At 58.2% G+C, this 12,448-nt stretch overlaps 6 protein-coding genes across 6 annotated transcripts; 2 read left to right on the top strand and 4 right to left on the bottom strand.

Moving 5' to 3' along the window:
• Positions 1-1,000: 1,000 nt before the first annotated feature.
• BDZ90DRAFT_217948 (kinesin-domain-containing protein) lies at positions 1,001-2,044 on the bottom strand (the record flags this gene model as incomplete). Its single annotated transcript, XM_025504343.1, has 1 exon — positions 1,001-2,044. A coding segment is annotated over one exon (1,044 nt), but the record flags the coding sequence as incomplete, so codon positions are not given.
• A 1,285-nt stretch (positions 2,045-3,329) lies between these two features.
• Positions 3,330-4,447, top strand: BDZ90DRAFT_231067 (hypothetical protein). Its single transcript, XM_025505705.1, has 3 exons — positions 3,330-3,592; positions 3,665-4,146; positions 4,215-4,447. Exons 1-3 carry the CDS (start codon positions 3,482-3,484, stop codon positions 4,300-4,302), a joined length of 681 nt encoding a protein of 226 aa, XP_025363680.1. The 5' UTR covers positions 3,330-3,481; the 3' UTR covers positions 4,303-4,447.
• Positions 4,448-4,523: 76 nt separating this feature from the next.
• BDZ90DRAFT_226319 (Frataxin) lies at positions 4,524-5,236 on the bottom strand (the record flags this gene model as incomplete). The annotated part of the gene is made up of 2 exons (XM_025504705.1): positions 4,524-4,674; positions 4,764-5,236. The coding sequence occupies 2 exons, from the start codon at positions 5,234-5,236 to the stop codon at positions 4,524-4,526; spliced, it is 624 nt and encodes a 207-aa protein (XP_025363679.1).
• A 290-nt stretch (positions 5,237-5,526) lies between these two features.
• Positions 5,527-7,550, top strand: BDZ90DRAFT_231066 (kinase-like protein). The gene has a single exon (XM_025505704.1). It carries the CDS (start codon positions 5,973-5,975, stop codon positions 7,221-7,223), a length of 1,251 nt encoding a protein of 416 aa, XP_025363678.1. The 5' UTR covers positions 5,527-5,972; the 3' UTR covers positions 7,224-7,550.
• A 219-nt stretch (positions 7,551-7,769) lies between these two features.
• BDZ90DRAFT_218306 (hypothetical protein) lies at positions 7,770-11,045 on the bottom strand (the record flags this gene model as incomplete). Its single annotated transcript, XM_025504360.1, has 5 exons — positions 7,770-7,966; positions 8,927-9,060; positions 9,133-9,287; positions 9,381-10,365; positions 10,510-11,045. 5 exons carry the CDS (start codon positions 11,043-11,045, stop codon positions 7,770-7,772), a joined length of 2,007 nt encoding a protein of 668 aa, XP_025363677.1.
• Positions 11,046-11,878: 833 nt separating this feature from the next.
• Positions 11,879-12,380, bottom strand: BDZ90DRAFT_138372 (hypothetical protein). The gene has a single exon (XM_025503441.1). It carries the CDS (start codon positions 12,256-12,258, stop codon positions 12,004-12,006), a length of 255 nt encoding a protein of 84 aa, XP_025363676.1. The 5' UTR covers positions 12,259-12,380; the 3' UTR covers positions 11,879-12,003.
• Between the last annotated feature and the right edge of the window lie 68 nt (positions 12,381-12,448).

The raw sequence follows: 12,448 nt of genomic DNA, 5'->3' as shown, positions 1-12,448 counted from the left end.
TGCTACTTCGTGCGCGCGTCCCGGACCCAGTACCACTGCGTAGGAGGGGACGCCGGGACGATTGCGGATGAGAAATCGCAGTATTGGCCGGCGGGGGCGTAGCAACGCCGCCGTAGACAGTGCGCGGCCTTTCACCTCTCGCCCGTGTAGCTCGGGGAGTGCTGAAGGGGCTCTTGTCATCGTCTTCGTTCCCACTCGTTGCAGAAGGCTTGGGTGCGCCGTTGAGATCCGACCTTCCCAGCCCAGTATCACCCAGCACCGAGACCGGTCTGCTCGGCCGCATGACCGAATGGCTGGCCATGCCCTTGAGCCTGCGCACAACAGGCGTAGCAGCGGGTGACGCTGGGCTTCCACCCCTCTTTGTAGGACTGCCTGCCTCACTTCTCAACTTCTCCACCAACCCTGCGGTCTCCTTGTGAGCTAAGCCCACCAGCCTACGGTTGACGCGTTCCAACCTCTCGCACTCCCGCTGACACTCTTGCGCAAAGAGTCTTGCCTCCTTGAGCTCCTTTTCCACGGCGACGAGCTTGAGATTGTACTCTGCTTCCACGTCCTCGCGGATCTTCGGGAGGGGTTGGAGCGAGTTGGCCTCAACGGCTATCTCTGCTTCGGCAAGCTGCTGACGTAGCTGCGCGATGAGAGCGTCCTTCTCGCTGGCAGAAGCGGGAAGAGCGGGTGCTGAGGTGGCTGCTTTGGACTGGAGGGAGACGATGCGCTGCCTGGCTGCGTGAAGTTGCTGCCTCAGCACCGAAGATGGGACCGTAAAGTCGAGATGGGACGACTCTTCTCCAGGCGAGGTACGCACGGGTGTCCGGAGACCGTCGTCACTATCATCCTCGCCGAATTCTGAATCCTCCTCGTCTCCTTCGCCACGCACAACGAATCTTCCAATCTCCCTCAGCCTCTCTTCCAACTCGACACATCGCCCATCCACACCTGCCCTCACCTGCTCATCCTTCATCTGCTTCTCCTCCGCCAGTTGTCGTCTAAGCATGTCGGCTTCAGAGCGATACTTTACGATCAAGGCTTGTGTCTCCTGACTCATGAGCTCAGGCGCATCCACCTCGTTTAGCTTGGCAGAGAGGCGCACACGCTTGATGCGCTTGGCGAAGTTGATCGTCGAGAGGGACTCTTCGAGTGCTCCGACTGACTGGTTGAGGGTAGCCACGACGGCAATCTTGGAGTTGCCGCTCAGAGAGGATTGGAGAATGCGAGTGAGCTTCGAGTCGCGGTAGGGAATGTGCATTCCTGCTCCCCCGCCAGGCGTAGCATTTGCCTCGTCCTCGTTTGTGCGCTCCGAAAGGGCGTAAATGACCTTTCCCAGTGTGAGCAGACTTTTGTTGATGTTTGCTCCCTCCGCTCTTCGCTCCTTGCCGCCTTGCGTGACGTACTTTTCTGATCCCGCCAAGTCGACGAGCACCAGCTCTGAGATGCGAACCTTCTTCTTGTCTCCCGACGACGCCGCCTCGTCTGCACCGCGTGCCCAGCTCTCCACGACGATTTTGAACGCAGTATGACTGCGACTAGACTTCTCGTTCCAGTCAGTGGCGTTGACGTGTCGGTTGGCTTGGCCTTGCTCAAGAAGTGCGTAGACGGCTTGTGGTGAGGTGACGATAATCTCCGAGAGGGGCGATACGAAAGTGCCGCGAGTCGTTGAAGATCGCACCTGGGGTACATTTGTCGGCTCAAGCAGGTCTTTCACGCCTTCGTTGTACACTTCGAGCCAGCTGCAGCGAACAAGCCACTCGCGCTCCCTCTTGGATGCACGAATGCCGCGGAAGAGGTCCTTGATCGCCTTCTGCGTGATTCCCTCCGTACCAGACTTCTCGTCGCCAGACAATGTGAACGTCTTGCCTGAGGCTGTCTGACCGTACGCGAAGATGAGAGCATTGAAGCCGCTGAGCACCGAGTGGACGAGCGGGCGAGCGAGGGTCTTGTACAGGCCATCATTTGAGGAACCGGTGTGGACAGCATCGAAATTGTGGTTGCCCAATCCAGAGAAGCGACCTGCTCCTACGCCGGCATCGAGGGTGACGGAGGCCATTAAAGGGTTGGCTACCCACGCTGAAGGCTCTTGAGGTGGCAGCGGGCGCAGGCGCAGATGAACGGTGACGGCATCCTTCTGTGCAGTTGATGTAGCGTTTGTCGAGCTAGCACCTCGACTGCTCGCTCCATCGAAGACAAAGCTCGTCTCTGCCCCAGATGCCTCGCTGTCCTCTTCATACGAGCGCGTAGACGCTTCATCTTCCACCGAGATGCCCAAGCCCTGGCTCCCAACATAGGTCGACTGAACGCGCGAGGCGATCGGTGTAGCCTGGACTGCCGTCGACATATTGCGCACGATGTTTGGCCTTGGAGGCGGCGCGTTCTTGTCCTGCTTGCGCTTTGGTGACACGCCTGTTGTGATCTTGGCTCTGATTTTGACGGGCGAGGATGGCCGCTCAGGAGACGCAGGTCTCGTGAGGGCTGCACTCGACCTACCCGTAGCTGTCGTACCCATGACTCGCGCCTTGGTGGGACTGGATGCTCGTATCGTAGCTGTCGTGTCCGCGGCCATGGGTCGTGCCACTTTCGGCGAGCTGAGCTTGACTGGTGAAGTTGAGCGAAGCAGCGCTGGCTGCTTCATCGCTGTTGATACTGGGCGGACGGGAGATGCTGGCCTCTCTGGTCGCGGTGTTGCATGAGGCGTAGTATTGACGCTTGGGAGAGCCACCGTGACAGACCTCTGTTGCTGCTGCTGCTGCTGCTGCTGGGGTATCGGCGATGTGAACGGAGAAGGTGAAGGTGATGGGAGAGGGAGCGACTCGTTTCCTGCGTCGGCTCGAAGCATCTTGCGCGTCATGGGACGAAAAGGCTCCTTATTGTTCAGACGGGGGCTAACAGCTGGCTGGTCTTGCTGTTGTGCGCTGAGCATTGCGGGGCTCTTTGCATATGTGAGTGCGCATTCGTTGCCTGGCAGCATCCGCTCTTCGAGGTAGCGCGACGACGAAGACGAGGCAGTCAGTGACATGGCTGCCTGAGCCAGACAACGGGGAATTAGAGGGTCGTGAGGATGTAGAGTGAGGAAGGAGTGAGAAGAAGGGGTATTGAAAGAGCAGTGAGACGGATGAAAGGAAGCGTTGAGGTTGACGCTTCGTGAATGATTTCGCAGCGCAGAGAGGGTATATCGGAGATAATGTGAATGAGGAGAAGGGAGGAACAGGACCGGCTTGAGTGAGTTTAGTGTTGGTCTCGGCGCGTGGCTTCTGTGGCCGCGCCCAAAGCAATCAAAAGGCCGAGCCGAATCCAGTGTTGGTTGACGTTCTCCACGATGCGTCACCGGCTGCAGCCACACATCGAAGCACTCAAATTCGCACCTCGATTGTCCTCACTCGCCTTCGTTCATCTCTCTACACTAATTCTCAATCTCATCTCTTCACCGATACCTCAGGGCCAACCTCAAGACTCGACTGCTACTCACAGCTTCTGCTCCTTCTTCAAGATGGTCAGCAACAAACTAAACGCTGCAGGCATGGCTCCTGAGCATTCGATGGTCCTGCCCGAGAGGGAGGCCAGCCAGGAGGAACAGATGGTCCTCGCAGCCCTCGTCGAGGTGAGCAAGCAAGATTTTGTTGCATGCTTTTCAGCCCTCTTTCGCTAACCTCATCGCCTGTCTCTTCATCAGCTCTATGCTTCCCCAAATCCGAACGAAGCCCAGGCCCTAAGCGTCTTCGCTTCGGACGTCATCTACTCCTCACCCCGTGGTGACGTCTTCGTAGGTCATCAAGGCCTGTCCAAGCTCCTTGCATCGCGCTCTTCGGCCCGGAAAGTGCAGCATCGCCTTCTCGCCACGCCCGAGACTCTGCCCGCAAACACGATGGTCGTGGACCAGATCGTGGCCGCCGCTCCGTCAACTGCCCAGTCCTTCGGTGAGGCTGCGTCGGCCATGGGCGGCGAGGAGACCTCAACAAAGAGGAGTCTGCTGGTGCTCAAGAGACGTGAGGATGGCATGGTCTCGAGCTTGACTGAGGAGGAAGGGCACAGGAGGGCCACCGCCCCTCTGGCCGCTCGAGCTGCTTCGGCCTCAAACTTCTACTCGCCGACCGACTCGATGGTCTCACCTTGCACGTCGAAGCTCAACTTGGCCAAGCGCAAGCACCACAACAAGTGAGTATGGCGCCCTGTGCGTCTCGTCGAACTGTCGCTGATGCCTCTCTCTCTTCCCCTTCCTGCAGGGCCAAGCCGATGAACCTTTTTGCGAGTCACGTAGCCTCGGCCAACTCGAGGACGGCCCCGACCTCGTCAGCGGCAATGGACTTTTGAGCATACGAATGAAGGCCCATCCTTGCTGTCAAGGACTTCATCCTCTGCTTCTCAGCATCTCGCTTTGATTTCGCTTTCTGTACCATAGACACTACCATTATCACCATTCTGCGCCGAGTTGCTTCTAGTTGATACATTTGCCTCTGCTCTTTGTGCTCCTCCTACTCGATGTCGTCTGACTGCTGCACTGGGCTAATTCGTCGTCCTGTCCTAAGACACTGCTACTCAACGTCTTCGAGGACGGTCACCTCCTGTCCGAAGACCTTGCTCAGCTCCTCGTTGAGAAGCCCCTCGAGCGTGTACGACTGGCCGTCCTTGGTGCACGTCCAAGCCTTGCCTTCAGGACCAGCAAAGTCGAAGCGCTTTGGTCCACTGTGAAGAAGCAGACAGGTAGGCGGTCAGTCAATCAGCTAGCTGCGTCTCGACTTCCCAAGTTCCAGGCAAGCAGCGCACCAACTCACCTGGTCGGGCTACTCAGCCAAATCTGTCTATTCGGGGGCTGCTTGTTGATGACATACGTCCCAGTCGGCGGCACCTTCAAGGTTAGGACCCCCTGCGAATACTCAATCTCCCAGTCGCGCTCTGCTCCATCGGGTGACTCGTCTACGAGGTGCTCGAGTTGGGAGACAAGAGAGTCAAAGACGTCGTCCGAGAGGCTGTTGTACTCTTGCTGCGACAGAGAAGATACAGGTGGTGATGGTTGAGAGCGACGATTGGAAGTGGTCGAGAAGTTTCGCCAGGGGTTGAGACGCGGTGGCGATGCTGCGTGGGCCGGTCTGGGGAAAGGGTCGTGGAGCGATGGCGCTGATGATGAAGTAGACACGCAACGTGGCAGGGAGACAAAGCATCGCCCAGCAGCGATGGGTGCTGATGATACGGCCCTTCTGCTGGAGACGACGAAGCTTTCCAGCTTGACGCGGCTCGTCGAGGCCATTGGTGTCCTCATGATGTGGTCTGATCCGAATGACGAGCCCAATTGATCTCAACGCTTGACGCTCAATGCTCGAAAGCTTGCTCCCACCCTCGCTCACGCTCTCACGCGTGCTTATGTCAGCATCTTGACGCCGACGCCAAGTTGGCCTGCCGTCGAATCGACCATCTATCCGACGTCGAGGCCCGCCCGCCGCGCCTGAGCTGCAGGAAGGCCGGGGCACGGGCAATGGACATACACCGGAGAAGAGGCGAGGGCGCTGGCACACTGTCGTTGTCGTGTCGAGACGTCCTGTCAGTTAGAACACATCGCGACTCCATCTCTTGCTCCCTCGTCCTCCTTCCTTCTCTTGCTCCACTCCCAAGGACTTCGGCGTAGTAGTCACTTCTTCTTCTTTGCTCTCTCGCGAATCGTACGTCGCTAATCAGTGCACTTTCCCAAGGATTCAGGGCGAGCAGGCTTTCTCAGGCACTCTATTCGCGGAGGCAATTCAAGGCCTTCTCCCATCGGCTTCCCTTCCGCGCTCTTCGCAGCCTCGCCGCACCTTCCCAAGACATCTTCGTCAAGGTCGATCGAGACCCTCATCGCTCTCACAGCAAAGCGAGCTGCTAGCACTCGTCGCTTCCTGGCCTGCTGGTCACTAGCAAAGTTACTACCCTCAAGCTTGTGGGCTCCACATCGTCCCCTCTAGATCGCCTCGCACCAATAGTCGCATCTACGCAGCCAACGCAGCATCACGATGCAGTCGCATCACCAAGACTACGTCAACGATCCCTCTGCCTATCTCTCGTCCCTCTCATCGGCCATGCCATCCGACATGTCCCAGATGAGCTCGCCGCAAGTAGCCCAACAACAGCAGCAGCAGCAGCAGCAGCAGCAGCAGCATATCCACCAACAATCTGGTGCAGCGATGGCCAGCACATCGTCCAATGGCAATGGCATTGCAGCAGCAGTGCCTTCAGACCCGGCGCAGGCCGCCCTCTTGCAGCAGCAGCAGTTGGCGCAGACCGGTCGCAAGCTGAGCGGACGCTACGCCCTCGCCGACTTCACGCTGCAGCGAACCTTGGGAACGGGCAGCTTCGGTCGAGTTCACCTCGTCCGATCCAAGCACAATATGCGATTCTACGCCATCAAGGTGCTCAAGAAAGAGCAAGTAGTGCGCATGAAGCAGGTCGAGCACACAAATTCAGAGCGATCCGTCCTCTCTTTGGTGCGTCACCCCTTCCTCGTCAACCTCTGGGGCACATTCTCCGATTCGACATACCTTTACATGGTTATGGACTTTGTTCCCGGCGGAGAGCTCTTCACCCTCCTTCGAAAGTCACAACGCTTCCCGCATCCCGTCGCCAAGTTCTACGCAGCAGAGGTCGCCCTCGCAATCGACTACCTCCACCAGAATGGCTTCGTCTACCGCGACCTCAAGCCCGAGAACATCTTGCTTGGAGCGGACGGACATCTCAAGATCACAGACTTTGGATTCGCCAAGTGGGTTCCAGACGTCACCTGGACGCTTTGTGGTACGCCTGACTATCTGGCACCAGAAATTGTCTCCTCAAAAGGGTACAACAAGTCCGTCGACTGGTGGGCTCTGGGCGTTCTCCTCTTCGAGATGTTGGCCGGCCATCCGCCCTTCTTCACCGAAGACGGAAATCCCATCAAGCTATATGAGAAGATCATCGCCTGCAAGGTCCGTTATCCACCTTACTTTGAAGCGGCAGCCAAGGACTTGCTCAAGAATCTCCTCACAGCCGACTTGACGAAGCGCTTTGGCAATCTGCACCGTGGGAGCAAGGACATCTTTGGTCACTTGTGGTTCGCCGAGGTGGACTGGGATAGGTTGTACAGGAGGGAAATTCCTGCGCCTTACTTGCCGACGGTTGCGACTGATGGAGATGCGAGCCAATTTGAGAGATATGAGGAGGCGGATTACAGTACCTATGGGATCATGGACGCGCCGGATCACTTTGCGCAACTATTCCCTGATTGGTAGCCCAGCCACAGGTCAAGAATGCACAAGCTACTGTCTTTCGCTCGGACCGATTCCGAACCTCTTAATATGCGCGGCTGCACGATGTTCCTTCACCGACCCGGACAGCCGCGCTCCTCGTACAGCCCCACCTATCCCCACCTTCACCAAACCCCCATACAGCCGCCCTGTCCTCGCTTTATTCGTCACGGTCTCCTAGTCTCGCTCACGCCCTGTCTGCCATGAGCAATTGACGCGCGCCTTCGTCTTCGTCTTGTCTTTGGATCCTAAAGTGTCGTTCGGCAATCGACTGCTTGCAACTCATCTACATGCATACGTGACTAGAAGCCCAGCATTGCAGGGAGCATCGCCGGAGTGTGTGTCTCAGCAGTGCAGGCATCAAACGAAACGACTCTTGATGATGATGATGATGATGAGCATTATGTTGAGTAGCACAAGGCGGCGGGTAGAACTACTATGTACGGGTGTAGCGACCGCTAGCAAAGGACCTCACGAAACAACCTGCGAACGGGCCCTAGTCCTCCCAGACACCAATCAAAGCGCCCATCTCTAAGCTCCCTCCAACCCTTCACGTCGCCCCTCCCTCAACACACCATGCAACACGGCCAGGTAGCAAAAGACGTACTGTCGCTGAGTCTGCACGCTGCTCATGCGCTGCTCCCTTGCCACGTCCGTCGCGTGTCGAATGAGATCGATCGTGTCGAGGTTCGCGGAGGACGACGTACCGGAGGAGCCGGAGGCGGACTCTGGCGGGGAGGAGTTGGTAGACGAACATGCAGAGGCAACTGCTGACCCTAGGCTACTGCTACCCGTCGTCGGCCGACGGGAGCGCACCGCTGCCGGATTGGAACTGCTGGGTCGCCTGCGTGGGCTCGTCACGCCTGCCGTGGCAGCAGCAGAAGCAGGAACAGAGCCTGCGGGGGCCGTCACATTGGGCGTCGCGGCCCTGCTCTGCGACCTGGCTGAGGTGGGCGTACCGAAACCCAAGTTCATCCCGTCCATGGCGCGCGAAGGCGTGTCCATCCCGTCTGGCTGTGAGATGCCGAGCGAGCCCCAGCCGTGAGCCTGCGTCGATGCTCCGTTTGAGGCGTTCGCCGCAGGAGGTGCGGGAGATAGGACAGAGTCACCGCTGCCAATGTGGCCACCATTGACGCCGTCTTCGCTGCCAATGACAGACGAGGCCGCCGTGTCGGACGACGAGTTGGATCGGTACCGTCGTGCAGCAAGAGAAGGCCTCGGGCTGTCGGTCCCACCAAAGAAGCCGCCGTCCGCCTCTGAGCCAGCCGCAGTTTCACTCTTACCGTCGAGGTCAACGCTGCTGGAGCGCGAAACCTCAACGTCCTCCATTGCGGCAGAGGGGGAGAGCTCCCGCTTCAAAGAGCGGCGGGGTCCGGCGTTGAAGGGTGGGAAAGAGAAGGATGAAGACGCAGATGACTCACGACGTCGCCCAGGCAGGGTAGCCATGGGTGCTGCTGCTGGCGAAGACAGGTCCGCACTCGCAGCACCGAGGTCGAGCTTTGGTGGCCAGCCAAAAGTGGATGCAGTGCGCTCCGGCGTCTGCGGTACGGAAAAGTCTTGCGAGCGAGACTCCTCTTCAGCTTGCGCTGCCGGCCCAGCAGGTGCCATTTCGACGTCTTTAGTGCCGTTCTCTGTTGCAACAGCCGCGTCATCAATGCCTTGGTCCCAAACGTGCAGGGCCGGCAGACCTGCCTTTCTCCGTCTCTCTCTCCTCAGCGCATCAAGCACTGAGTCGATAACAATGTATGTGCCCGTCCTGCCCACTCCAGCGGAGCAGTGCAGCATGAGTGGCCCCACGGCAGCCTCCCTGGTCCAGTCGCGCCTTTTCGTTGGCCCGGGTGCTGCGACTGCTTCCTCTGCGTGACGCATGGCGGTATGCGCGGCAAGCTGCGACTGGGAAGCCATGTCCATGTAAACGAGGAGGGCTTCCGGATCTGAAGGAATGGAGTAGTCTGGCCAGCCGACGTACTGCAGGTGGGTGATTTGACGTGGAGCTGACTGAGGTTCGGCTTTGTTCGTCAGGCGGATGATGCGCTTGATCATCACCGGCTCCGACGAGGATGACGACGATGTGTTGCCGGAAACATTCCCGAAGAAGCCGCCTCCATCACAATTCCCGCCTCCGTTAGACTTGGTCGCCACTCCATCCTCTTTCTCAATCGGCTGCCCCTTCCCGTCCAGATGCGTCTCTTCAAGCACTTGAATCTCCAACTGGTCACCGTGACTCTTCTGGCTCCAGTAGTCGTGACTCTGTACCCTTCCACTCTCGTACTCGCGCGTGAGCATCGCGATCGTCCTAGCATTCTGCTGCCACACAGCAGTCCAGAACTTTTCGAATGTGCTTGGCAGAGGTGCTTGTGTGGCAATATAGCTGCGATGCACGCCATACTGCTTGAGGGGCTCCATGAAGGAACCGTTGAAATAGTCACCGCAACCGCCGCTCTCCTTTTCGCAGCTGGCAGCGGTATCGATGGGCGGGACCCGCACGCGAGAGTGCTCGTACGTCCAAATGTTGTTGTACCTGTTGTCGGCACCTCGCTCCAGTGCGGCGCAGATGGAGAAAGGAAACGAGGAGGCCGACATGCTCGCCGAAGGAGGGGCGCCACTGATGCGGGAGTAGGCAGAGGACAACTGTGTCGGACCAGCACCAGCGCCAGGTGACGAAGCTGAGCCTGGCGACGCCTCCGCCGCTGCGGCACCGAAGACTTGGTTGCGCGGATCGATTCCACTCTCCGCCGCATGCTGTCTCATCGTGGCCATCAATCTGCTCTGCTCTGCCTTTTCCACGTCAAAGAAGTTCTGCGCCAGCTGCTGCGCCTGCTCCTTCTCTCCATTTTCCACAACGTGGCGAATGAAGCTAGGCAGCAGAGCCTTCTGCGATGCTGTCAGATCGGCTGGAACCTCGAGCGGAATGCGCTCAGTAATGCCGTGTTGGAGCTCGCGATTTTGACGAATGTTGTCGAAGAAGGGATTACATGAGGCAGAGCTATTTTGATTGCTGGCGCCGACGTCGCCTACGGTTGGTCGATGGTTGGAAGAAGGATTTTGGCTGTTGCTGCGGTCGGTTGTGGAATTGGCCGTGAAGGCTTCCATGGGAAGACCGCCAAGCTGCATCATTTTGAGCGGCCTGCACGGCTTGCCACCCGCAGACTGGGCGTCACTCGAGGCAGCAAATGATCCACCTCTAGCAAGTGGCGTCGAATCCGCAGAGCTTGATTCCTTCCTACTGAGTTCGTGAGCGCCAGGTAGGGCCGATCGTGTCCCGTTGGACTCGCTCGTCTCCTTCGATGCCGACTCGCCACTCTCCAGGAGATGGTTCGCATTCTTGCTCGCTACGGTGAAGAAGCCAGCGAAGCCGCCAACGAGCCAGCTGAGGTGGCCAGCGTACCCCGCGGCTTCAAACTTACGCAGCATGCCGATGAGACAAGGTCCGCCGCCACCTGCTGCCGGCCTGCCCGCTTCGCCTGTAGACGTCGTGTCGGTGTCAATCACGACAATACGTTGGACGCCCTCGGAGTCAGACGATGATGATCCAGAAGGCTGGTCATTGGACTGAGCGTCCTTCGTTGGCCCTTTTCTCCACGCAGAGAACTTTCTTCGATCGTCATCGCACTGCAGCATCGAGTCTTCCACCCTGTCTACCGTCACACCCGCCCGCTTCAGCAAGGTACTCGGAGCGCATATATTGATGCTTCCCTTAATGTGTCGAGTGGCAAATGAGGTAGAAGGCCGGATGTCGATGACGAGAATATTTTCCCGATCTGACGGCGCCTTGCTGAGGAGGCTCGCCAAGTGAGTGCAGTCCATACCGTCGAAGTGGTCATCGCTGGCCTTGGTAGCGGTGGGCTTCTTGGAGGGGATCGGAAGTGAAGTCGATGAGCTCACGGGAATCGATCGAGGACCTGGACCAGCACCCTCGTTTCGACCCTTGGGCGGTGCTGCGAGGGTCGAAGACTTCAGTGAGGATGCTCGCGCGAATGGAAGCTTCAGGCTGGACGAGTCCATGGACGGACCAGGAGTGGATGGTACGCTGGGTGTAGCAGCTCCGTCACCTTTCCCAAACATGGCAGCCCAAGGATGCTGTGCAGACGATGACTGCTGTGTCGAAGAACCTGATGTAGCAGGAGGAATGGAATTTGGAAGCGGGCTGGCTGTCCTGATAGTGTGGCCGCCACCAAAGTAGTCTGGCTGCGAGGCTGATGAGGACGAGGATGAAGACGCGAAGCCCGCAGCAAAGGGGTCTTGCTGATTTGTGAGAGGATCGTTGCTCGATGAGGGAGAGGCCTTTGCAAAGGATGCTGAGGACGACAAAGAGCCTGGCGCAACTTCAGCCTTCGGCGTATCCATGGCTGTGTGCAACGACGGCGAGCTCTCTGGCTGCTGCTTGTGGATATACGAATGTGAAGAAGGAGAGATCAAAGGCGTCGTCGAAGTGCCGTTCGTCGAAGAGAAAGGTAGTGTTCCAGTATCGCCACTCAGTGGCGTAGGGTATGGTGGAAGCCCTTGTATACGCATCGCGTCTCCTTTCCCAGTCTGGCTGAGCAAAGGCGACTGCGAGATGCAGAACTTCGTTGTGAAGGACGATGGACAAGGATGAAGGATACGGCTGCAGAGAAGATGATCAATTAATCAAGATGCTGGTAATCAGGGTGGTGGCTGGACATCTTGGTTGCTGGGAGTTGAGGTGGAGTAGGACGAAACGAAAACTAGACCCTCTGGTGCTGCTAGAGATGCGGCGGCTGTCCCTTTGGATCGAGAAACAGCTCTATTTGCTGTGAATGGACGCAGCTTGCTCGTCGTCTTGCTGCTTGCCTCGCAGTCGCCACTTGTGCTTGTGTGTGCGCTTGCGTTTGTGGAGTAGCCAAGGCCAAGATCGCGATCGAGCCTTGTCTCTACGTCTGCGTCTAGCGCGCTGGGTGTCGCCTGAGCCTGAGATGATGGAGGATTGAAGGCCGGATCGACGAAGCTTATGCGGACGACGAGTCCTCCGCCCAGTCGAATCGAGAGCTCCACTTCTCATCTCGCCTAGTGGGCAGATGACGTCGGCGGTCGTTAATTCGGGCCACGAGGCAGCGCTCACACGACGGCGCCGCGCCGTCCCCGTCGTCTCCGACAGCCGACGACGCTCAGACTCATGGCTCACGCTAACGGCAATCTCGCCATTCTCACACCCCTTGAGCTCAATCTGCGGAGTACCAACCAAGTTGCTC

Source organism: Jaminaea rosea, assembly GCF_003144245.1.
Source record: "Jaminaea rosea strain MCA 5214 unplaced genomic scaffold BDZ90scaffold_3, whole genome shotgun sequence".
NCBI classification, from domain to species: Eukaryota; Fungi; Basidiomycota; class Exobasidiomycetes; order Microstromatales; genus Jaminaea; species Jaminaea rosea.
This window is presented reverse-complemented; position numbering and strand designations above follow the sequence as displayed.